At 47.0% G+C, this 24497-nt stretch overlaps 3 protein-coding genes across 5 annotated transcripts; 1 reads left to right on the forward strand and 2 right to left on the reverse strand.

Annotated features, from left to right (window-relative positions):
* Positions 1-853: 853 nt before the first annotated feature.
* On the reverse strand, positions 854-10366 carry CSTF1 (cleavage stimulation factor subunit 1). Of its 2 annotated transcripts, none has more exons than XM_071572999.1 (7): positions 9540-10366; positions 8223-8387; positions 7206-7401; positions 5581-5858; positions 4687-4884; positions 3758-4148; positions 854-2357 (listed from the first exon to the last, which is right to left on the reverse strand). In XM_071572999.1, the coding sequence occupies exons 1-7, from the start codon at positions 9669-9671 to the stop codon at positions 2098-2100; spliced, it is 1620 nt and encodes a 539-aa protein (XP_071429100.1). In that variant the 5' UTR covers positions 9672-10366; the 3' UTR covers positions 854-2097. The 2 variants fall into 2 exon arrangements, with proteins under 2 accessions (XP_071429100.1, XP_071429101.1); XM_071573000.1 differs by lacking the exon at positions 9540-10366 and adding an exon at positions 8717-9529.
* Positions 10367-10440: 74 nt separating this feature from the next.
* On the forward strand, positions 10441-18025 carry AURKA (aurora kinase A). Of its 2 annotated transcripts, none has more exons than XM_071572830.1 (9): positions 10441-10547; positions 10936-11023; positions 12012-12294; positions 12871-12949; positions 13648-13839; positions 14470-14608; positions 14966-15114; positions 15661-15835; positions 16420-18025. In XM_071572830.1, exons 1-9 carry the CDS (start codon positions 10459-10461, stop codon positions 16603-16605), a joined length of 1380 nt encoding a protein of 459 aa, XP_071428931.1. In that variant the 5' UTR covers positions 10441-10458; the 3' UTR covers positions 16606-18025. The 2 variants fall into 2 exon arrangements, with proteins under 2 accessions (XP_071428931.1, XP_071428932.1); XM_071572831.1 differs by lacking the exon at positions 10441-10547 and adding an exon at positions 10588-10609.
* On the reverse strand, positions 17449-24150 carry FAM210B (family with sequence similarity 210 member B). The gene is made up of 3 exons (XM_071572832.1): positions 23805-24150; positions 21162-21334; positions 17449-19749 (listed from the first exon to the last, which is right to left on the reverse strand). The coding sequence occupies exons 1-3, from the start codon at positions 23970-23972 to the stop codon at positions 19533-19535; spliced, it is 558 nt and encodes a 185-aa protein (XP_071428933.1). The 5' UTR covers positions 23973-24150; the 3' UTR covers positions 17449-19532.
* Positions 24151-24497: the final 347 nt, after the last annotated feature.

A 24497-nucleotide genomic window follows, 5' to 3' on the forward strand; every position in this document is an offset into this window, starting at 1 on the left:
GTAGCAGGAGACCAGGAGGAATGGTCACCCCAGATACTTCCAGACTTCCACAGTGGAAAGATGTTTTCAAAGAATCAGAATGGTTTAGGTTGGAGGGACCTTAAAGCCATCTCATTCCACCCCCTGCCGTGAGGAGGGACACCAGGGAGACCAGGTTACTCCAAGCCCCACTCAACACGAGTTAAGTTTCTTCCAGACCTTATTCCTCAGAAACCCACCAAACCTCTGGCCTCAGGAAGAAGACCAGGATATGAAAAGACAGCAGGGTGCCAGTGGCAGGATGGCTTTGTGTTAACCAAGTAGATTCTACACTGTAAGTTCAAGACCGCAGAATTAGGAAGCTTGAGGTGAGAGCTCACACTTAACACCCACAGCAGGGTTTTAATGACTACAAGATGTTGCAAAGCCCAGTAACAAATGCACTAGCTATGGTCAGCTGCTTTAACAGAGTTAAAAAGTCCCTGCTGTCAGTGTGGCAGAGGGCTGCTGTCACCCAGCACACACCACACAGCAGTGACTGTGGCAGGACTTCCCTTTTCCCTCCCCGGGGTGCTTCTCCTTGTTCCTCCACCAGAACCATCTCCCGCCACCCCTGTTTCTGGAGTTCAAGGAGCTCGGAGGGAGGCAGAGAAGGAGCAAAGAGGATTGTTAAGCCCAGAAAATGTTTTGCATAAGCTTTTAAAGAGAACATTAAATTCCATTCTCCCTTTTAAGAGAACCATCCCACATTCTACTCTACGGATCTGTAGCTGTTACCTGATTCAGGTGCAACACAATGAATTCACCAAGCTTTAAGAAGTCCCTCAACACCCAGCTTGCCATATTTGATCCTTTTCTCCCTTGACACATAGAAAACAAATACAACCTCTTCTTTATGTATCAAAGAATTTTTAAAAGGCATTTTTTATTTAAATACAGACAAAACCTGTACCCTCATCAGCCCTTGACAATTCATCAGTGTAATGGGAAGCTAATCCAGCAGCAAGAACAATATTACATTTAAAAATCCTCATGAAGGCAAGTGCTGAGCTTGGACCAAAGGAACATCCCAGATGTGATGCCCAAGAGCCCTGCACCAGGCCTGAAAAAACATGTTTAAAACTCTGCCCAGGCTGTTCCCTGTGAAAATAAGTAGTGAATTTTTAAACTCACAGGAAGTTTTAAGCACAGTTTTGTAACAATTTGCACTGGGATTTTTAAATGATTAAAAATGTAATTCATATGCTCTGTAACAGACACAGCATGAAAAACTCCTCAGTAAAATGAAACAGTGATGTTTCTGAGGTACAGATACAAAAATTCATATGCACAAGTTTCTTGCTTTGAAAGGATACTAAAGATCTCTAAGGCAAAATTCTTCTCATTTTGACCTGTGGCATCACAATCACATGTCAGATGTAATGTGGATAATCCTTGAAAATATTATGGATTTGAGGTCCCACTTGTTAAGATAAATTCAGAAGAAGATGAGAGGACGTCTGAGCTTTAATACCAGAAGACCATATCTTGAATTCATCTGAACAATTTAAAATAATGTTTGCATTCTTATGGCACAAGACAACTCAGAACTGATGGTCCACTTGGCCAATAAAAAAAAAATCCACCAAACCTCCAGACTAAAAGATACACACCAGAGCTTTACAAAGGATGAATTGGGGCTGAATGCAGCTTAAGGCTTCATTAAAATATCTGTCAAGTTCTGCTGCTCCTTGTGTAATCCATTAACAGACTTCATAGGATTGCACAGACACAACACAGAGCAGAACTGGCTCATTCTGCCCAGTTTGAGCAAGACACAGTCACAATATCTTTTGTGATTCAGAAAGGCAGGAGAAAAAGTTTAGCCCTTCCTGCCAGGATCATTTTATTCTCCACCCCCCTCCCTCAAGTACAATTAGAGATGACTTAGAAAAATGAAACCACGCACTAATTAAAAAAATTAGTGTGGGGCAAAGAGTGTCAGTATTTTGCTATTTTTCTGCCACGTTTGACAGAATTAAAAACCAGACGCAGCATGGTTTTCATGGAGGCAGCTGTCGGCAGTACAATCAACACAAGGTGGTGTGTGAGTTGGGTAATCAGTTTGTAAAGCTGTCCTTAGTCTGTTGTTGACCTCCTGTACCAAAACCTGGCCCTGTAGTCATCACTGCAGGTCATGAAGCCAGGGTTGGTGGGAGAGTGGACGATGCACCTGACGATGCTGTTGTGCCCGAGGGAAAGGAGGTTCCTGCGCTCTGCAGTTCTGGAATCCCAGCAGCAGAGGCTTATGGTCCTTTCATCTGGGAGCAGCACATAATCTTCTGTGTGGTTGAAGACAGCTTGTGTCCTGTGTACTTGTCGGCCACTCAAACCAGCACCTGAATATTGAAGCACATCATTATGTTTTAGGAAATTTCCCACGATTTAAGAATAAACTTTTCCTAAGTATCAATTCCTGCAGTCCACAAGGAGCTGCATTATCTCTGCTTTCCTACCACTTCCACATGCAACAGGTGGAATATTCTAATGAATATTCTTTGGTAGAATCATCAAGGTGGGAAAATATCAAGTCCAACTTGTGACTGATCCCCACCTTGTCACCCAGCCCAGAGCACTGAGTGCCACATCCAGTCATTCCTTGGACACCTCCAGAGGTGGGGACTCCACCACTTCCCTAGGCAGCCTGACGATCCTTTCCTTTAAGAAATTCTTGCCCATGTCCATATCTTTTAATATTGCAAAATTCCTTAGAGGATGGAAGGATTATCTACTCCAGCTGTGCCAAGCCCAACCTCTCAGGATGAGCACAATCATTTACCTTCAAGAGCACTTTTGCCTTTGTACTTTTGCCTGAGGCTTTCAGCTGTAACCAAGGGGAAGGAGCACAGGCAGGAAAACACACACATTCTCATGATCACTGAGGACTTTGTAATGTATGTTTCATATGGCATGTTGTATGAGAATCCCTGGCCACACCTTCAGATAAAACATGTGTTTCCCATACAAACATTTACTGTGCACTGTACACAGCTGGTCCTACCCTGGCATCCTGCACAGGTTTCCTGGGAAGGTGCTGCTCCCTGCTGGCTGGGAGCAGGAGAGAGCTGGACTGCAAAAAGGGACCTACACAGCCCAAAAGCTGAGACACACAATTTTCAGCATCGTCTCCTCTCTGATGCTACAGCTTCTACTGCTTAAGCACTTAGTGCTTGACTCCAAAGCCTCTGCCAGCAAAAAAAGCTGTCACATGCAAAACTCTACATCCTTGGGCATTCCCTACGTCCTGCTCAGATCCAACCATGGCACTGTCACCATGCTCCAAGGATGAGTACCTTGCACACAGTTGCATCCTTGAAAAAAAAAAAATAACAACAACAAAAAAGAAACAAACCAGCTGCAGGCACATTTCAGAGTATTGCCATGGCTATAGAGCCATCTTTTGCACAAGAAGTTAATGGTTAAAACAACCGCCCTGAAGGAGGTTCAGTGTTTCTTCTTACTTTTCCCCAATTTCCTGGTAACTTCCCTCCAAAACTATGGAGTAATGATGTCAGGAAAGTCTTCAAACTCTACTCAGGGGACATGGTCTACTCAGATTAAATACATTTACACTGACACAAAAGCATGACAGCTTCTCCTGTGGAATTATTCCAAGCGTTTTCCAAAACTTGCAGCAATTTATCCTCAAAGCAGTAGCCTCCCATTGCCTTTAAAAATTATTTTTCTTCTGACACTATTTCCCTCCCTGAAAAGTGTGTGGAAGGTCACCTGCACATACCTGTGTATTTGACCAGTGTCCGACCGGTGGATATCTCCCAGAGTTTAGCTACAGAGTCTTTTCCACTTGACAAGATATACTTGGAATTCTTGGAAAAAATAGCAGAACAGACTTCAGCTCCATCGTGTGCCTTCTCAAAGGTGGTGATGCAGCGGTTGGAGACGCCGTCCCAGAGTTTGATGCAGCCGTCCTTGCTGCCCGTCACGTACATGTTGGCGCTGGCGTTGTAGTTGACGGAGCAAATCGCGTCCGTGTGCTGGTCCTGGGGGTTGCAGGACACGAAACACTGAAAGGTGTTGATGTCGTACAGTCGGAGTGTGGGGTGTTGGGTCCCAACCAGGATGAAATCTCCAGAAGGGTGGAAGGAGATGGAGCGCAGCATCTCTGCTTCCTGTTGGATCAGAAACACACAGCCGGGGTCAGGAGGGAGAAAGTCTGAAATGGAGTGGCAGTTCTGGTGGCACTGAAGTGCTAAGAACTACTTAAATGATCATGTTCTGTTTCTGCAAACTGGAAAATACTTCCTACAGGATTATGATGACAAGCTATCTGTAACTCTTATCAGTTTTTGTCTTAAAGCAGCCCACGGTGCCTACTCAGTTTTGGGGTATCGCACCAAGTGACAGGAGGCCCTGTCACCAGTCACAGTCTCCCAGCCCACCGCCACCTCATCCCAAGCTCTATTACAAAACAAAGGGTAAGACTGACTTCAAACTTAGCCACATTATAGTCTAGATGAACAAAAAGCTGATAGGCACTAGATTTAAACACAGGTGTCCATTATGCACAAACTCTCCACCATGGTATCTGCAAACATTGTACCTGTGTCCTCCTACATTCCTAACCCCTGATCAGCTCAGACACAGCTCAGCTCACTGACACCTCAGCATTTAAACATTCAGCTGCTCTGAACGGGTACTGTATCTAACCTGTATATATTTGAAGGCTCTTTTGGCAGAAGGTTTTGAATAATCAAACAATTTAAGTGTGTAGTCCCTTGAACCAGATGCCAGGATCTGTTCTGTTGGATGGAAAGCTAAACAAGTCACTTCATCCACATGATCGTACAGAGTCCGGATAACAGGATGGTTTTCCATGTTTTGCTGTGCAGTCTCATTCATCATGACCTACAAGGAACATTCAACAAGATACTGTTAGAAAACAGAACATCTGACAGGAAAAGTAGGTTTTAGGCTTGCCAGAGCAGCCAAACAGCAGCTCCTTTCTGACACAACCAGGTCCATAATCTGTTCCCTTCATTGCTTGAAGGCCCTTTATATGCTGTCAACAAATAAAATCCCTCTATCTTTACGAAGGTCAAACAACTTGCTCAAGGACAAAGTAAGTTTCAGTAGCAGAGAGCTAGTGCAAGAAAACATGCCACCTTCATAAACAGCCCAAAGCAAAACATTGCACTGCTGTAAGAATGAGTGAAGCTGCACCAAAACTGCAGCTTTTTGCTGAGAATTTAGAGTGCGCTTTGTGCACAAAATACTGCTTTCAAATGCCACCTGTGCCTTGTCAGTGTTCAGACACTACAGCACAGATCAGCAACCAGGAGAAGCAATTCCTGGCTCAGTTCCCTCACTGCTGCCAGAAGTGACACAGATGTCCTTGCCCTAGTTCTTCCTTTTCTTCAAAGGTATGAGCCACTGTTGGGAGTAGGAAATACACTGAGACAGGTATTGACTCTGATTCACTGAAGCAGCCACAGGGTACAGACATGGCATGGACACAACTCCCAAAGGAATTATGATTCCTGTATCACCTCAGCAGACACAGCATGAACACAACTCCCAACAGGGTTACAGTTCCTGTGTTACCTCAATGGGCATGGCACTCTTGGCCAACATCCTCTCTGTGTCCAGGATTTTGATGGAGGCATCAGCAGAGCCTGTGGCTATTAACTGTCCATCTCTGCTGTAGGTGGCCACTCGACAGGGCCCTTTGTGAGATGTCACGTAGCAGGTCTCGTACTCGGAAGCCTCAGGGGACATGGTCTGCACGTCTGCATCGAATTCCAGGTCAATTCCTGTGCCCGGAGCGACCGTATCCGACCGGCCAATGGCGTACTGGACAGCGCTGTCATCGTTCTCCATGCCTGCAGAGAGAATCCGGGCACTTACACCAGGGGAACCTTCTCCTCAGACAGGGCTGTGCCCAGGGAAGGGATAGAGCCTGCCAAGGCCCCAGGGTAGGTTCTGGGAAAGGGAACCCCGAGGGGCAAAGCTGAGCTGGCAGAGCAGGTTCAGTCACACTGCAGCACTTGTGAAGAGCAATGAGAGGCGCTTGGGCTGCACAGCAGTAGGTGCAGCTCTTAATTAACTGTGGAAATACAATCAGTGAATATTGTAAAGTGCTGATAAAGGCACTAAGAATCAGCTACTGGCCATGGACAGGCCTCTCCTCAGCTTTTCCCAGTGGGTGAAAAAAACCCCAACACTATTACATGAATTTTCAAGTAAAAAAATGAAGCACTTATTGATTGTTTTCCTATTTTATTACATTGAAGCATAAAGCCTATTCCACAAACAACTATCCCAGTATTGCAAGGGAAAAAATTTACTATTCTGCACACCCAGTTTATAGATTTTATTTCTGGAATGCACCTGCAGAACAGGGAGTTCAGCACTGACACAGGCACCAGGGCAGACACAAAAGTTTTCAGGTCTGTGCCTAGTGGTGATCATCAAGTGATCAAATGCAAAAGAAAATATTTTTGCTGCTTTCATCTGCAAATTTCAAGTCTCACACTCATATTCCAAACAGACACGAGGCTTCACATACTTATTCCCTTAAAACTGAACCAGTGCAGGCAGCAGAACCTGCTGAGTTACAGACAAGACGTGATGTCATGGCCAAAGCTCTTCCAGGACTTGGCCAGGTTGTTCCAAGAGCAGCTCAGGTGTTTCCCTACATACTGAGGCCCTTCCAGAGAGAAAGGACAGGGGGAGAACACGACACCTCTGCTGAGACCGCAGATTGCAAAGATTTCCTAGAGACTGATACATAAATGCCAGCAAAGATTTCCAGGGGAATGAGTTCCTCCCTTTCCATCACAGTCAGGAACAATCACACAGAAACTATTTCTAAAGTTGGCACAACTGTGAGGGTCGAGTTCTCTCTCAGATCTGGAGACTCACGATCCCTTCACTGGGGTGTTTTTGGAAATCTGCCACTCACCCAGATCCTGGGCAAGTGTTCTCACATGGTACAGTTCAAACAAACACAACTCAGGGATCTGCATTACCTTCAATGCTCACTAAAGGATGAAACAGGAATGCCATCCAAAAACACCCCAGAAGCAAAGGCTGGACCCAGACACACAAAGTGTGGGGCTATTACCAGACACAACCATTGCATCAGAGATGTGTTTCCAGTGACATCAACTTAATTCACTGGGGATTTACAAACTGGACTTTTCTGCCAGCTTTTGGTCGTGGCTTACCTAACTTAATTAGGTGCAGCAGTTGTTCAGATGGAGCACAGACAGACTGAGGTTTGATCTCATTTATCAAGCCATTGGCAATGTTGATGTAGCCATCATAGAGCAGCTGACTAATGATCAGTTTGTAAAGTTGCTGACGGTCTTTCAAACTGACTTTTGTCCTATACATTGTGAGCAAGGACTGCCTTGGAGGGGCCTGAAATGAAGAAGAAAAACCACATACAAGAGACTTGCACGAAACCACCGCAACCTTTCAACAAATTCCAGTGCAGGCACCAAGTATTGCTGTGGTTTGGATAAGAATCATGGGAGGAATACGGGAGGAATAGGGGAGGAAGGAAAAGGGGAGGAAAAGGGGAGGAAAAGGGGAGGAAAAGGGGAGGAAAAGGGGAGGAAAAGGGGAGGAAAAGGGGAGGAAAAGGGGAGGAAAAGGGGAGGAAAAGGGGAGGAAAAGGGGAGGAAAAGGGGAGGAAAAGGGGAGGAAAAGGGGAGGAAAAGGGGAGGAAAAGGGGAGGAAAAGGGGAGGAAAAGGGGAGGAAAAGGGGAGGAAAAGGGGAGGAAAAGGGGAGGAAAAGGGGAGGAAAAGGGGAGGAAAAGGGGAGGAAAAGGGGAGGAAAAGGGGAGGAAAAGGGGAGGAAAAGGGGAGGAAAAGGGGAGGAAAAGGGGAGGAAAAGGGGAGGAAAAGGGGAGGAAAAGGGGAGGAAAAGGGGAGGAAAAGGGGAGGAATAACCTGTTGCACTTTTTTGCAGCGGGAGCGAGAAGGCCGGCCGTGACCGGGCCCGGCAGTGCCCTCAGCAGCCCCGGGCCGGCAGCACTGCTGCGGCACCGGCGAACGCCCCGAGCCGGTGCTGCCGGCGGGCCCGCGCTCCGATGGATGGATGAACGGGGCAGCCCCGCGCCGGCGCCGCCGCCCTCCCCGCAGGAGCCCCGCGCCCCGCCCGTCCCTCCCCGCAGCCCCGGCGGTGCCGAGGGCCGGTCCCGGCGGGGCGAGCCCCGTGCGGGGGTCCCGGTACGTACCGACCCTTCCTTCTGCCGCCCGCGCTCTGCCCCTAAGATGGCGGCGGGAGCGCGGAGCGCATCGAGCGGCGGCGGCGGCGGCAGCGGCGGGGGCGGCCGGGCCCGCAGGACGCTCCTCCGCGAGGGCGGCTGCATCGAGCGCCCGCACATCGATGGGAGGCGGCTCTTGGGAGGGGGACACAGAGCGGAGCGTCACGTGACCGCCACCCGTGAGCCACGTGACCGCCGCGGCGCAGGGCCCGGGGGGAGCCCGGGGGTCCCTCTGCCCGGTCCCCAAATCCCGGGGGGCCTTCTATACATCCTCCCCTCTCGGGGGTCCCTCGCCCCATTCCAGAGATCCCGGGGGTCCCTCTGCCCGGTCCCCAGTCCCGAGAAGCCTTCTCCCCATTGCCCATTCCAGGAACACCGGGGATCCCTCTCCCCATTCCAGGGATCCCAGGGGGTCCTATCCCCATTCCCCCCTCCCGGAGATCCCTGAGTCCATTTCCCCTTACAGGGATCCAGGGGGTCCTCTTCCCATTCCTCCTTCCGGGGGTTCCGAGGCTCCCTCTCTCTACTTCTCCTTACGAGGATTCGGGGGCCCCTCTCCCCATTCCAGGAATCCCGGGGGTCCCTCTGCTTTTTCCAGGGATCCCGAGAGGCCTCTCTCCCCATTCCACGTTCCGGGGATGCAGAGGTCCCTCTCCCTGTTCCCCCTTTCAGGGGCTCCGCGGGTCTCTCTGCCCAGTTTCCCCACCAGTACTCCCGGGGTTCCCTCTTCCCATTGCCCCTTCCGGGGGTCCGTCTCCCATTTCCATATCCCCTTCCAAAGGTTCCGATCGTCCCTTTCCCCTCTTGCCACGTCCCCCTTCCAGGGGTCCCTCTCCCCATTGCCATTCCCTTTTCCAAGAGTTCCGAGGATCTCTCTCCCTATTCCCCGTCCCGGGGATCCCTCTCCCCACTCCCCCTTCAGGGGTTCCTCTCCCAAGCCCCTTCCGGGTGTCCCGAGGGTCCCCCTCCCTATCCCATTGCCCCTTTCAGGGATCCCGGGGCTCCCCACTCCCACTCCCCCTCCCGTGGCCAAGCGGGGCCGCTCCCGAGCCGCGCTCTGTGCGGGATGCGGGGCCTGCCCCGCACAGGACGGGGTTGGGGTTTCTTTTGTGCCGCAGCCGCGAAGCTCCGAAGCGGCGCTTCCGCCAGAGCCCGGATCCCAACCAGGGGGACGTGCCCGGGCTGGGCAATAAGTTGCGGGCGCTGCAGGCCGGGCTGGCCCCGCCACCGGCGCCTCGCCCCGCCCGTGTCCGAGCGCAGCCCGACCCCTCCCCGGGTCCTACTCACGTCAGCCTCGAGGAAGGGCAGCCGGAGCGGGCGCGGGTCGAGCAGCGGCGCGGCCATGGGCGCTGCCATGGCCCCCATGCCCCGGGGCAGCTGTCGTCTGTCACACGCTGCGGCCACTCGGCGGCCCGACATCTTCTTTTTCCCTATCCTGACCCGCTTGCAAACACCCACACAGACAACCAGGGTCCCCCTCGCTCTTGTTTTCAGCACCGCGGGCACAGCGGAAAGTTGCCTTCAGGCCGCGGTTCTTCGCGAGAAGCGCTGCCGGGACCGAGTTCTCCTGCCCTGGGCGGCCGCGGGGCCTCTCGGGGGCCCCGGGGCAGCACCGGCACCGCCTCGGCCCGCGCTGTCCCGGCTGCGGGGGGTCCCGGGGGGGCTCCCGCACGTCGCTGTGGCCGCTGCCTTCGCGCTTCACCGCCGGCGGCACGTGGCGCTGCCGGGACGCGCGGGGAATGCTCCGGGAAACGCTGCGGGAAACGCTCCGGCCCTGCTCGGCCCGTCCGGGGGGGGGCACGCACACAATGGCCCCGCCGGCGCTCGGCCCCAGGCGCGGCGGTGGCTGCGGGGAGCGGGACTGACCTGGCGGCGGAGCAGAGCGGAGCGGAGCGGAGGGCGCGGGGCGGGCGCGGCGCGGGCGGCGGCGGCCACAGGTGGGACGGGACGGGCGGCGGGAGCGGCGCGCGGGGCGCGTTACGCACTTTGCGCAGCGGCGGCGGCGGAAGCGGCCGGCGGGAAGTGCGCGGGTGGCGCGCGCCGGCGGGCAGTGCGCGGGCGCTACGCAAAGTACGTAACGCGCGCACGGCGCGGCCACAACACCCAGCGGGGAGGGGAGGGCGGCGGGGCCGGACGGACCGACTGCGCGTGCGCAGCGAAGAGGGGACGGGCGCCTCCGCCCCGCCCACCCCGCGCGGAGCAGCCAATGGGCGGGGACCAGCCCAGCAGCGGGAGCCAATGGGCGAGCGCGGCCGGCGGGAGCGCGGCCAATGGCGGGCGGCCCGGGTTTAAAAGGTATTTAACGCGCGGCCGTTTGAATTCAAACAGACGCGGCGGCCTCGGAGGCGGCGGGAGCGGTGCGGGGGCCTGGGGGGCCCTGGTGCTTTTGGGGGGTTCCTGCGCTGCTGGGGGGGTCTATGCCCTCCCAGGGGTCTCTGTGCTTCTGTTGGCGTTCCCTGCCCTCCCAGGGCTCCCCGTGTTTCCGGGGCTGTTGGTCTCTCTGCCCTCAGGGGGCTCCCCGTGGTTCTCTTGGGGGTCTCTGCCCTCCTAGGGGCCCTCGTAGTTCTGAGGGGTCCCTCCCATCGGGGCACGGCCCGGAGGGCGCTCAGTGCGGCTGGGAGGGGTGTTTGTAAGAGCCCCGAGCCCTCGCGTGTTCTTGGTGCTGACTCCTGTCTTCCCCCAGGCCGATCTGTGTGTCCCTCCCTCCCCTGGGCACGATGGACAGGAACACCAAGGAGAACTACGCCGCCTACCCCGGCCGCCCCGCTAGAGTAAGTGTCTAAAATGTGCATTTTATGTTCACTCTTCTGAGCAGTTTCCTATTTTGTATTGCTGGTTTTGATGTCTGAGTTCTTGGGATTTTGCAGTTAAGATTCAGAGGCCTGTGGGTCTGTCTGGTTGGGTCTGGGACTGGAAGTTTTTACCTTAGTTTTTAGCGTAGCATTGGGGGATGTGTTTTTCCCAATCACAGAGGAACCAGAGGTTTCAAACTCTGTAGTAATTTTATCCTTCTGTAGCTTTCTCTTGCAGAGAATAGTGCCCAGGGCTTATCTTTTCTTATTATTCCTACTATTAGTGTGTCTTACTTTAATTGGGAAATCCTCACATTTTAAGTACTTTAAGATCCTTTAAAAAGGGAGCAACTGTATTTAATCAGCTTATTCCAGATACAGTTTCCAAAAACAAGCACTGTGTCAATGTTGCTATTGATACACATGCTCAAGGTCACCCTGATTATATATATTTTCTATTTAGAAACACTAGCACTCTCTCAGGTTTTTAACCTAATACTAAATAGTCCTGGTAAGGTCTTGAACCAGCATAAACAATGTTTCCTTTTAATAAATCTATGATTACATTATTTTTAGGAAACTGAACCAGGAGTAATATCTAGGGAAAGAAAAAGTACGAATTGTTGCATAAGTACAATTAGAGGGTCAAATGTAGGAATGCTGACTATTAGCATTTGAACTTGACTGTAGCCAAAATAAGAATTTCTTAAATATAAGCCTAAACTACCTTCTCCTACTGAAAGCAGAAGATTAAAGGCAGCAACACCTTCTAAATTTGCTTTGTTCTGTTGAACTGTTGCAGTGCAAGATAGATTAGGATGAGCAGTATTAAAGGCAGCAATGACTCAAAGCAGGGTATGTGCTCACAGTGAGTCTTGATAGCTTTGGCTGATGTTCTTCGTATGTGTGTGAAAAAGTTCTGGTCTGAAGTGTTCTCCAGCTAACATGGACTCTTTCCTTTTTGAAGGTTGCTAATCCCATTGGGGATGCCCCCAAACGTGTCCCTGTGTCTCAGCATTCTGCCCAGAGCCGGTTACTGACCAGTGGAGCTCAAGCACAACGTGTCCTGTGTCCTGCAAACTTTGCCCAGCGAGTTCCTGTGCAATCCCAAAAAGCTGCACTGTCAAACCAAAAACTGTCCCATCACCCGACAGCGCAGCAGCTCCGACCCAAACTGCCTGTCCAGGCTACAGTGAAGCCTCAGGTTCCAAGCAAGAACAGTGAGAAACCCCAACAGGCTCCAGGACCTGGTAATTCTGAGGATGATGTGCCTGTGTTCACACAGCTGGGACACTTGGGATACTCCTGTGGAGCAGAGTGTAGTGCAGGGAATATAAAGCTGCTGCTGACCTGGGAACAGCCCTGTAGAGAAGTTCTTGATTGTGCCCCAAAACAGAAGAGCAGCAGGTGCTTCACCTTAGATGTTACTGGACTATCATTGTCAACTTACCTCTAAATTCGCTGTTTAGAGTCAGTATGTGTGTTAAAAAGTTCCAGGTGCTCACCAGCCAGCTGTGAGTTAATGTAGTTGGCACTCAGCTATCACAGGTTTTCCAGGATTCATGTTAACATTTTACACACAAGAATACTCTTTTTTGGGGAAGAACTGGTTTTTTGAGGGATTCTTCTTTTAAGAAAGCTTTTAAAACTATGTTTTGCTAGCACTGTGTCTCAGCAGTCAGCTATGCTAGGTTCCTTGAACTGTTACAGGATGTATTCTGTAAGAACTTGTTCAGATGGTGCAGAGAGGTTGGATTTGCTCCTGTGTGAATGTTTGTGTTGTTTCTGGGTCTGGTTTGTAAATGGTTTTACTTCTCTGTCCACAGCAAAAAATCCTGAAACAGAAATCACCTCTAAACAGAAAAGTGAAGAGAATGCCAAAAAGAAAAATGAGGAGACTAAAAAGTAAGTTTTATGCCTAAATTCTGGACAACTGAGGCCTGTTGGCTTAGGCTTGTTTTTAACTTCTAGGACTTCATGTTGCATCTGAATTTCAGCTAAGCTGAAGGCTACTTGAATCCCTTGGTCATGGAGACTGGTGACCCCTACACTTTGCAGAGACAACAGAAAAGCTTCCTTTGACCTGATAATTCTCAGGAACAAGGACTTGCTGTAATCTAAAGCAAACTTTGTACTAAATGCATAAATAGCACTTCCCATGAGAGAACCCTGATAGCTGCTGTTCCAGTCCTGAGACAAACTCTTGAAAACAAAGTCTCCTTCATCTGGGCAAGAGGCTGGAGTCTAACAGGATGGAGATGGATTTGTTTGTGGCTACCTTAAATAGTTCTGATTGCACTAGTGATGTGTCTGAGTTAAATGTAGCCAAAGGAGCTGAGCCTGGTACAGACAATCTTGATTTTTGCAGTAATGTGCTTGGTCTTAGTCTGCATTTATTATCAAAGTTAGTCTGCCTAAACTTTAGAAAGGAAGAAAATAACTTCCAGAACTTCCTTTTGGAAAGTCTCAGTGCATATTTTATTCTCTTCATCTTCAAGACTAAAATCACTAAGCATCTATTGAACAGGAGCATTGAAGACTGTAAATTTAGGAGGCAAAGCCCAAGAATGTATTTAGTTTTATCTTTCTTTTTTCTCTTGCAGAAGGCAATGGTCTCTCGATGATTTTGAGATTGGTCGTCCTCTGGGGAAAGGAAAATTTGGGAATGTGTACCTGGCCCGTGAAAGACAGAGTAAATTTATTCTTGCACTGAAAGTGCTCTTTAAAACACAACTTGAGGAAGCTGGTGTGGAGCATCAGCTACGAAGAGAAGTTGAAATACAGTCCCATCTTAGGTAAAGTTTAGGGACTAATTACTCTGCTTCGTTTGCATTCAAATAAACAAAGTAACCTTGATTTCAGATAAGGTTTCTTTATGATCAGGTTTCTTTCCAGATATGAGAAGTTTCTTATTAAACATGTGATACTCTGGTTTTGTAGTCAGGATTCTTGCCTTTCTGCACCACAACTTACCTTTGTCAGCCTTACAGTGAAGTGACCTCTGGTAACAAATCTTCCTATTTTAAAAATTCCTTTGTCTGTTGCTTAGATTTATGTGGCTGCAACTTCTGAGGAGTCTGAGCTTGTTTCTGTGCTTCTTGGAAAATAAGAAGAAATTGAGTTTTCACAGAAATTGTTTAAGCTTAAATTCCCAAACTGACAGGAATTGGCACATTCAATGGTAATTTCCAGGTGCTGTAGAAAAGTATGTTCAGAAGATATGAATTGGCCAAACCCTTGGCTGGTTGCTTCCTGGTAGGGACTCTTAAGCTGCTGCTTTGGTGAACACCACGGATCTGCTGTCAAGCTCTTCTTGATACGAGATAAGGGTCCCATCCTGGTCTTGAAAGGGAGGAGGGAGGAAAGGAAAATTAAAGGTTTTGGACAAATACCTTGTTCAGAATAACATTTAAATCTCTTTGCAGGCACCCCAATATTCTCAGATTATATGGCTACTTCCACGATGTCACCAGAGTCTACCTGATTCTAGAGTATGCACCTCGTGGAGAAGTCTTCAAAGAACTTCAGAAGCTCACCAAGTTTGATGAGCAAAGAACTGCTACTGTAGGTTGTTCCAGCTTCCTATACATTACTTTCTGTAGCTGGAATATCTGCAGGATAAAGCCAGCTCTTCACATAAAGTTCTGTGTTGTGCTGGGTGACACTGAGATTCCTTGGATGCTTACTTGCATAAGGGCTTGTAAAAGGGACTAAGTTGGAAGCACAATTACATTAGTGCTGTGCAATAATATATGGTTAATATTGCAGGTGCTTGGTTACTTGACCTGCATTGCCAGACTTGAAGGGTTTAAGGAGTAACTGCTTTAACTTAAAACCATAATTATACCTAGAAAAGGCTGCACTGCAGCCAGATAAAGTCAGATGGCAATGTCTTTAATGAAGGCTGTTCTCTAATCACAGTACATCACTGAACTAGCAGATGCCCTCTCGTACTGTCATTCCAAGAGTGTGATCCACCGAGACATCAAGCCAGAAAACTTGCTGCTTGGCTCAAATGGAGAGTTAAAAATTGCTGATTTTGGATGGTCTGTACATGCTCCATCTTCCAGGTGAGAATTCAGTATTTGTTTTATCCAGTGAAATCCTTCTGTAGTGAAAACTGCAGTTTTTGTGTCACACTGTTGTGGAATGGAGGTACATGTGCACTTCTTAAAATACCAGGCAAAGACCTACAAAAGTGTTAATAGTCACATGGTGTAGCAGAGGAGTGGTGTTACCCTGTTTTTTCAACTTAGGTTCAGCAAGGTTTGAACTCTGAAAAAGATGAATGTTGCTGTTTGGTTACAGTGGTCCCTAAGACGACAGAGCAACATTGGCAATCTGGTTATTTCCTTACTGGGTGTGAACTTGACAGAGAAGGACTTCATTTGTTCTAGCTAGTAGGGTGAAGAAAGGAGAGATAAAACTGATTGCAGAGACTGAGATAGAAGTAGCAAATGCACTGCTGGCCATTCTTTGCCAGATATTCTGGTGGTGCTGAGTCCATTCAGGTGGACTGTACTGAGGTACTGATGATGGCCAGCATTAGTTTATCTGCCTCAGAAAACAGATCCAGTAATTACCATAATGAGTGATTAACTTGGACTTTTCTTCAGGAGAACAACTCTCTGTGGGACACTTGACTACCTGCCTCCTGAAATGATTGAGGGAAGAACACATGATGAAAAGGTGGATATTTGGAGCCTGGGAGTTCTGTGCTATGAATTCCTTGTAGGAAAACCACCTTTTGAAGCAGCAACATATCAGGAAACCTACAGAGCTATTTCCAGGGTAAGTGCCAGTGCTTATTTGCACAAGCTGCCTTTCAATTCTAGACATTTTCAATGATGCATTGTAACTAGAACTGTCGCATGACATAGTATGTGTAGAATGATATCCCCAAAACTGTCTTTGCTCATTCAGTGCAATGATTATAAAGAGGCTTCAGATAACCTTGCCTTGCTTCCTTGGTTCTGCCCTGTTTCTGGCTGCATCTGAATTTCTCTGTTTTATAAAGCAACTCATCTTCCCCACAGCTTTTCTAATTGAGAAAATGAGTATTTTACATTCAAGGTGCTACTAAAAATCCATAACCTGAACTTTTTCTGTGGCTTTACCCCAGAAAGGTTCCAGCAGACTATGTTTGTTTGAAGCAGGCTGGAAATACACACGATAATACACAAACACTTCTGCAAGCAGAAAGAACCTTGTTCAGGGTTCTGATGAAATTAGTTGATCTCATCTCAACAGGCACAAGGTGCACAGCCTACAAAGCTGACAGCTTTCCTTTCATGGTGTAACTTGGAGGGTAAAGGAGAGCCTTGTGGTTATTGCCAAGGAACTTTTGCCTCGTCTTTAGTGTCCTTTTTCTTTAGGTGGAGTTCAAGTTTCCTCCATTTGTAACAGAAGGTGCAAGGGATTTGATTTCCAAGCTTCTGAAGCACAATCCATTCCATCGACTACCCCTGAAGGATGTTCTTCTTCATCCCTGGATCACAGCAAACTCTACAAAGATGCCCAACAGCAGAAAGAGTGATGCTGCTGCCCCATCCAAAACATAGTGTTGGTAGGGGGGATCTTGTGGGACCAACAAAAGGAGTCTTGTACTGTGACTACTGTAATGCTTACAATAGGAAAAGCAGGTCTTGGAATCTAATGGCAATTGTGTTGGCTGTTGTCTTACACTCTAATTGCAACATAAAGTTATTTGACTTCTAGCAGGAGCCTGTGGAATATTTAACATACTTGAAATCCAGGTACATGTGGGCCAGGTTTGATGTGTTCAGCTGTTCAAAGCTCTTGTGGTCAGTTCTGGTTATGGTTCATTGTTCCAACAAGAAGTTGTTCAGGTTTATTGAATAGTGCAATATCCTGGAGGCACCTGCTCCACATATCCTGGGCTGCTAAGGATACCCTAACTGTGGTGTAATCTGAGACTGAGTGAGGTGAATGCGTTTTTTAAGTGGTCTGAAAATGATGCGTCAATTATTTTTTGTCTCTAGTTCCTTTTAAATGTGAGCACTCAACTTTGAAAATAAAGACTTGTTACACTGCAACCAGCATGGTGGGGTTCCTTGTGGCACTGGTGGTCTCCAACAGCAGCACAGCTGAACTCTGGTCACTAAGTTTAATTCCCACCTCTGTCAGAAAGGAAGTTGGTATAAAGTTCTTTTCAGAGTGCTGGTACCACCAAGCAGGTGCACTTAATCAATGGAAACTGCATTAATGGAAACAATGCACTTAATGCAAATTTAAGATAGTACATATTCTCCCACAATCCCAGCTCAGCATTACAAGGTAAGTACCAAAGATGTTGCTCCTTACCTTGTTAATTTATATAGACTTTAGCCTACTTTGTCCTTTTTTAAACAAATTTATTGAAACATAACATGACCTGCAAGCACTTCTAGAGAGAAATGCTGCAAAGTATTGTTATTGAACAAGATTGTTGTATTAACATCTGGTGCTGTAAGACATTCTCTAAAATGTCCTGATGGGGTCAGGCCCTTTGTCGTCAAAATAAACAGACCAAATATTTTCCAGTAAAACACTCCAAGCAAACTAAGAGAAAGCAATTTATTGTACTTTCACTGTAAGACTTTAAGGTAATCTTCACTATTTTAAAAACAATTTTAAAAATGATCCTTTTACAAGCAAGGATTCTAGAATTCAAAATATATTTTCAAATTAATTTAAAATATACTTTGAAAAAAACTTTATGTAAACAAATTGCCAGTAGTTTATACAACTATATTTATCTTAAGTAATCTGAATTTTGGTCATAATTTCTGTGAAGCTGTTTCTTTTTACAGCAAGAAAACTAGTTTAGTGCTGGTGCCTTCTACTCTAGATATATCTGCTTTAAATGATTCCAGCTTTACACACTACTTTGAGAAAGAAAAAGCTTTGAATAATCCTTCTCTATCCTAACTTTAGGACAAAACAGACTCATCAGAACTGATTCTAAATAAAGAAAACAAGGCTGCCTTATATTTATTCTGGAATTCTTTTATTATCTTGGTACAAATGGAGCCTGGGTAACACCTCAGTGCATCCAACCTGCCTCTGGGTTGGACTTTGTGTGGGGAAGAAGTTAAGGTGCAATTTAATTTTATGGCATATGCTCATAAGTTATTTGCTCTTTTCTTCCTCCCTCACCAACTCTCCTCCTCATCTCATGATTCCTTCCTCTTAATTCACTAAATTTCAGCCAAAAAAAAGAAAAATAAATTGATCACCAGGGTAACTTCCTGCTTTTTTAATGAGCTGACTTCTGTCAGAGCCACCTTGGGGGCAGGGTGAGTACAAAGACAATGTGAAAAGAACAGACCTGCAAGGAGGAACAGGTCTAAAACAACTCTAGGCCTAGTCTGAGTCTAAAACTCAGGCTTACCTCAGACTGTTACCCTGACCACTCAGTTCTGGGATTCAGTCTTAAGGTTAACTGGAAGGTAATGTGTGAAAATATTGATGTGTAACTACATTCTAATGGAAGTGTCCCCATAAAGAAAGGAAAAGCAGCTGTAATTGGTACATTCACCAGTCTCAGCCAAAAACACAGACTTTGTTCCTCACAAGCTGTGAATTGGAATGTCTGGGCTTCAGGTGCAGGTTTAAGTTTTATACACAGGAGCAGAAACTGCTTGGGTTAGTTTTAAGATAAAAAAATGTGTTTCCAGTACAAAGCCACATCTGCAGACATTAAAAATGCCACAGCTTGTCTCTGACTTGATTCTCTTTGGGGTATGTTCACATAGGAGGTAATTCTGGTTACACTGATTTCAGTTGACTCAGGATTCTGAGTCATAAGCATAAAAAAAATTGTAGTAACAAAAGGAGTTTAGTAAGACCAGCTCCTAGCCTATAAATAAAACACATTTCCAAACAATAAAGCTTGGAATATGGAAGCACTGCACTAGAGCTGTGTTTTCAGAACAGTGCATCACCTATTCTGGCTAAAACAATTATCACTGCAACAATGACTCATGGGTACTCCCCCCAGAGTTAGTTCAGTGTAAGTGTTGTGCTATGAGACAGGCTCGAACAAAAGAAACACCCACCTGCCACTTTAGATTCCAATCTAGACACCTACTAAAAGAACTACTCATGCAGGGTATTATTCTACTGGAAAGAGAATCTGTTTCTCAGTTATGCAGTAATGAACTAACACTGCAGCTCTCTTTTGACAAGGAAAAAAATTAAGGCCCAAAAAGCAAGATTATAAAGCCCCAGAACTGCGTGTTAAGAGACTGCTCATTGTCAAGCATTTATATTGCCACTTGCAATGGAAACCAGATACCATTTTAACAGGTTTTTCCAAAGAAGGGGCAAAAGAGAAAGAAGGCAAGGACAGCACTTTTCACTTTTTACCCAAAAGAACAAGTGAGAAACGCAAAGTGAGGTCAGCACGAACATGAATCCAAGGAAGTCTTTTAAAGAATCTTTGTGGATATAGAGCATGTAAAAACCAAAAGGCAGTAAGAAAGCATCATGCGTTGGAGGCAGGGGGTTTGAAGAAGCCGACCTTGCGGCAGTACCGGACAAGGAAGGGCACAGACACCACCGTGATGCTGATTCGCACCGGAGCAAAGAGCTTGTGCACGGCGTAGGCCAGGACAAAGGTGCTGGTGCCTGCAGCCATCCTGGACTGCAGCGAGGAGTCACTGAAACCAAGCTTGGGGAGGATTGCAGCCATGTCCACACCACTGCAGAGAGATAAACAACATTTCTTCAGTTAATTCTAAGGTTTGTATTTTTCCAAATGTTGGGTTTTTTCAGTGAATTTATCATGACACACTTCCAACTCTGGAATTTATGTGCAAATTAGATGCTGCTTAATATTGAAAACAGCTTAAGCTGTTACTGCTGAAATAAATGATTTCTGTAGAAATGACACATACAGTATTTTCAGATGCACTTTTTATTTTTTTGAAATTGGCAAGTTCCTTGTGAAGTTAAGCATGTTCTCAGTTTTGCAACTGTGCAGCTGCAGAATGTGCATGGAAAATACTCACAGAACCACAGAATGGTTGAGGTTGGAAGGGATCTTAGAGCTCATCCAGTTCCAACCCCCAAGCTGAGCCTTTGGAGACAAAATAATCTATTTCTCTAAGCAAGGATTTTTAAAAAGTTAGCATGAATTTGTGTTAAATTCATTTTCCCAAATTTTACAATAAAGCCTATTCTGTGTCTGGAGGACACTTTTATCACCTAATAATGCAAATCAAATGAGGTACCTGTTGTTTGGCTTAGAGTGTTCCAACAGAGAGGTACAAGGGGTTACAACAAGAGTTATCGAAAATCCAGCAAGTGAAGGTTATGGATCTCATATGAGCATTATCCACCAAATCCATGAATATTTAAATTCTCTATAGACATAGCAGCTTTCATCAAGTTCCTATGCTTGGAGCAATTTTCCAAAAGAAGTTGTCTCTGTGACTTTTCACCCTTCACCTGCCAGTACAGTTATCTTTTAACTGGGAGTGCAGTCATACCTTAAGGAAAAAACGTTCATTGTCACCCTGTGCCACAATGTAGTAAACGGGATAAAGTCAAGTATTCCCACTGGAGTCAGGAATAAGCAGCAGGGAATATTTGTTTCCGCAGTTGAAATACCTCATGTTCACCAGACATTTGTACCTGATGCATTCCCACCAAAGCCACACACACCATCTCCCTATACATTGCATTTTCTTTTTATTCCAATCCAGTTTTAGTGGCTGTTGTTTCCTGCAGAAACTGTGTTCAACACCCAGAAAAATAAGTTTATCTCTATGTCCCAGCACTTTTGCATGGCTCTATCTTTACAGACCATGGCACTGTGTGACAACAAAAGATATCTCTGCTAAACAAAGACATTCTCTCTGCTCAGTTACTCTGGTACAGTCTCTGCTCTTTTCACTGATGCTGAACCTGTGTAGAAAGATCATGTACAACTTCCCTCCTGGCTGATGGGAGATCAGACCCATTTATGGACCCATTTAGACCCGAAATTCAGAAGGTGACTGTGTATAGATCCAAAAGGCATAAGGTACATGGCTCCTGCCAGAAATAAGCCCAATGGTTAATATATTTTTCTTGGCTAAACTATTACCTTGAGGTGACAGACAAATCTCACCTTGACACAGCCAGGTAGAAGATTCCTAGAGATACTAATGAAATTCCAACATGGAATGAAACCCCTACAGCACCATATTCTTTAAAAACTTGTTTCAGCTGCTGAGATTTGTTGAGTTTCTTGTTCTCACCACTGGGATCAGTGGCTGTGTTGTTTGGGGGTTCATGTGAATCCTAAAAAGAAAACAATTAAAAGCATTTATTAGCATTAAGCACAAGATCATATTCCAGTCAGCTGAGCCAATCTGAAGTAGTGAAAGAAGTGTCTTGTACACAGAATTATTTGGGAAGGCAGCAACACACTTCTCTTTCACATCAGCACAGCAGATGCCAGTGGCACAGCCCAGGCTTCCTTTTTGTGTCAAAGGGATATACTGAGCTTGGTCTAAGTGCTTACATAATTCAAGTTTCGTAATTAAAACCATATTATTTGATCCAAATGTAAGCCAAGGCACACCCACACAGCTGCTTGAGAGATGAGACTGAGGTGTCAGAGCCCTTTCACTGCTCAGCTTTCCACAGTGAATCCCTGGATCACAGCTTTTTATTCCAGGGCTAAGGAGCCAGTGGCACTGGAAGCCTACCTGATACCAGGGTGCTGCTGGTTTAGGAATAACTCACGGACAGAAGAGATCCAATATTTAAGTTCCTATAAATCACCCTCTGTAGATCACCTGATAAAAGGAAGAACTGGGGAACTGGAAGTGCTGACAGTGATGAGCAATTCTGTTGCCACAGTGTAGACAACAACTCCAAGGACATGCCAGGGCAGGGCTGGTGTGAAGGGCCCAGCAGTAGAACTTACAGACAGCTTTTTATCCAGGTACATTTAAAGTGCAGAACGGCACACTAAAATAGGTATCTAAGCAAACTTAAACCAGACAAAGAAGGGCAATAAGATAGCCCTTGGATACCTCTCCATGCTTGCCAGAGAAGAAATACTGACAGGAAGAAAACATTGCCACAAAACCATCAGGATTTGTGTTTAATTAGTCAGGAGCTGCCAGGAAAGATAAGAGGAGTCCTTTCTTTCCAGCTGAGCTCAGCAGCAGTTGTGACAATGTGACAGCCAGGCTAAAGGCCACCACAGGACAGGTACAGCCACCCAGTGTCTGCCCTCGCTGTCCTACTGTGGTTTCAAGGCTCACAAATTAGAAGAAAAAGAGTTTTGATTAATCCTTGGACTTGGCAAGATTGTAAATTAGGATCCAAGACTGTCTTAAAATACCCATGGCAACCGCAGCCCAAACCCACTGAATTGCTGCTAGTTTTCATTTTATAATCATAATTTGTTTTACTTTGTATTTCACTTTGACAGGAAATCACACTGATACTTAAACAGAGAATTGTGTAGCTCAATTTATCCTGATTCTTGTATTTCAAAATTTTCAAGGATAAGGGATCATTTCAGATTTTTCTCCTCTGGCTCATGAGCCAAAGCAATATCTGAATAGAAACAGAATCTGGACCAAGGATGAAAAATGTCCAGTAGAAAAAAAAATCATTATTGCTTAAATCTAGGAGCTTTAAAAGGTAAATGAGGAAAATAATGTTCAAACTTTTTTTTTTAAGCGAGCTCACTAAGGAAAAGAACGGATTCATAGCTTGATAATCTAATTACTTTCAGCCCCTGGAAGGAATTAGACTCCATGGCTGTACTACTTGGCTGCTGCTTCACTGTGTTTCAGAACTCACCCTATGTTATTACAGGAAGGAATTATTTATTGGGGAGGAAAGAAAAATGCTGTTTTGATTCCCAGCCTGCAAAATTTAAATACTGAGTTACGAAATGCAACCAGCTGAATAACAAAATAGTCTCATAATGCCAAAAGCTGTCCCAACAATTCAGTCACTATCACATGCTTAGTCAAGAACACTCTATTATTTATTCAACAGTGTTATTTTCTTAAAAGCCAAGCATGGTTTGAATGGTATTTTAGGATTTTATAGCGTACAGCGAATTTTCATCCAGACAAAGATGATCATTATTTATTTAAGGAGCCAAATGCGGATTTTCCTCAGAAATGCACAGGTCCATGAACCTCAGGGGAACGCTGGAGTTTACAGACAGACTGTAAGGACAAGAAACTTCCTTGTTCTCATCATCAAATTCCAACTCGCTCGTGTTCCCAGCCTCTCATAGCAGGCAATTTTGGAATGGTATCGAAGCAGGATGTTAAAACAGAGCCCCTTCACCACGTGTTATTTGGACCACCCAGTGTGGTCATGCCCTGAATAATGCACAGCATCGCAAACGAAGCTGCTGCTACACCATCGCTGCTAGAAAGAGAATTTTATTCACGTATTTTCGGTGATTTAAGGCATGAAAACATATCTGAAACACCCTATTGTGCTTTGTGACGAGGCTCCAGAAATCCCCCCGCAAACTAAGCTGCAGAAACTAAAACTGCGAGCGAGGCATTTTGGAATTCTCCCGTTCCCAACCCTGGCACCAGCAGGTGCAAAACAGCTCCCTGTCCCCAGAGAAACATGACTTAATGTCCCCATAGAAATGCAGACGGGGTGGGGGTGAACCCTAATCCTAAAAACACCGCTGGAAAACAACGCTGGAAACCCTCTGGAGATGCGGGAATTTGTGCGCTCCCCCCAAGCCGCGCCGGGAGCCGCCCGAGCCCGCACGTACCTTGGCGGAGCCGCCGGCGCAGCGCGGCGGGGCCGGGATCGGGAACGGGGCCGGGAATGGGGTCCGGAGCGGGATCGGGGCCGGGAATGGGGCCCGGAGCAGCGAGGCCCAGGCCGGGCGGGGGCTGTGGGGACACCGGCGGGGACACAGCCGGGCCAGGCGGTACATGGCGAGCAGGCAGCGGGGCGGCCCCGCCGTGACGAGCCGAGCCCGACCCGCCCCTTAAAGCAGCAGAAGCCGCGGCCCCTCCGGGCTCACCCCGCCCCGGGCTCGGTGTGGGGAGGTTCAGCTTTTAGGGCATTCACGGCGCTTGTATTGTATATGTATGGCCAGACTTGGCGAACGAAGGTTTGGGAAGGGCTCTCCCCACGTGGGTGTGCCCTTCCAGCCTGCGCAGTGGATTTTTTGGGTGAGGCACAGTGTGCACAGAACTGGCCTCACCGTTTCAGTCTTAAGGTCCATTTGCCTTGGCCAAGAGAGAGCTTGGACAGTGACAGTGAAGTCCTCGGGACTGTCACAGCATCACTGACTGTCACTGACCCTGCTTGGCGTCCGAGATCTGACGGGATGGGATGGCAGGGAGGCATTGAACTGCCGGGGGACGGTCCCCACTGAGACTCGAGCTCATAACCTTGGGATTCTGAGTCCACTGAGACTCGAACTCAGGTCACTGGGATTCGGAGTTCAGAGTGC

The sequence above is a fragment of the Pithys albifrons genome, chromosome 18 (genome assembly GCF_047495875.1).
Source record: "Pithys albifrons albifrons isolate INPA30051 chromosome 18, PitAlb_v1, whole genome shotgun sequence".
Taxonomy (NCBI): domain Eukaryota; kingdom Metazoa; phylum Chordata; class Aves; order Passeriformes; family Thamnophilidae; genus Pithys; species Pithys albifrons.

What these genes read in the sequence shown, in the direction of transcription:
- CSTF1 (XM_071572999.1), bottom strand. Translation starts at nt 9,671, where the DNA reads ATGTCGGGCCGCCGAGTGGCCGCAGCGTGTGACAGACGACAGCTGCCC. An exon ending in TGCCCTTCCTCGAGGCTGAC is followed by an intron (nt 8,388 to 9,539) that starts GTGAGTAGGACC and finishes CCCCCTCCCAAG; the next exon opens with AGCCGCCTCCCATCGATGTG. An exon ending in GCTGCACCTAATTAAGTTAG is followed by an intron (nt 5,859 to 7,205) that starts GTAAGCCACGAC and finishes TTCTCTCTGCAG; the next exon opens with GCATGGAGAACGATGACAGC.
- AURKA (XM_071572830.1), top strand. Translation starts at nt 10,459, where the DNA reads ATGGGCGGGGACCAGCCCAGCAGCGGGAGCCAATGGGCGAGCGCGGCC. An exon ending in CCAACAGGCTCCAGGACCTG is followed by an intron (nt 12,295 to 12,870) that starts GTAATTCTGAGG and finishes CTCTGTCCACAG; the next exon opens with CAAAAAATCCTGAAACAGAA. An exon ending in CCTACAGAGCTATTTCCAGG is followed by an intron (nt 15,836 to 16,419) that starts GTAAGTGCCAGT and finishes CTTTTTCTTTAG; the next exon opens with GTGGAGTTCAAGTTTCCTCC.
- FAM210B (XM_071572832.1), bottom strand. Translation starts at nt 23,972, where the DNA reads ATGTACCGCCTGGCCCGGCTGTGTCCCCGCCGGTGTCCCCACAGCCCC. An exon ending in GCGCCGGCGGCTCCGCCAAG is followed by an intron (nt 21,335 to 23,804) that starts GTACGTGCGGGC and finishes TTTTCTTTTTAG; the next exon opens with GATTCACATGAACCCCCAAA. An exon ending in TTCTACCTGGCTGTGTCAAG is followed by an intron (nt 19,750 to 21,161) that starts GTGAGATTTGTC and finishes ATCTCTCTGCAG; the next exon opens with TGGTGTGGACATGGCTGCAA.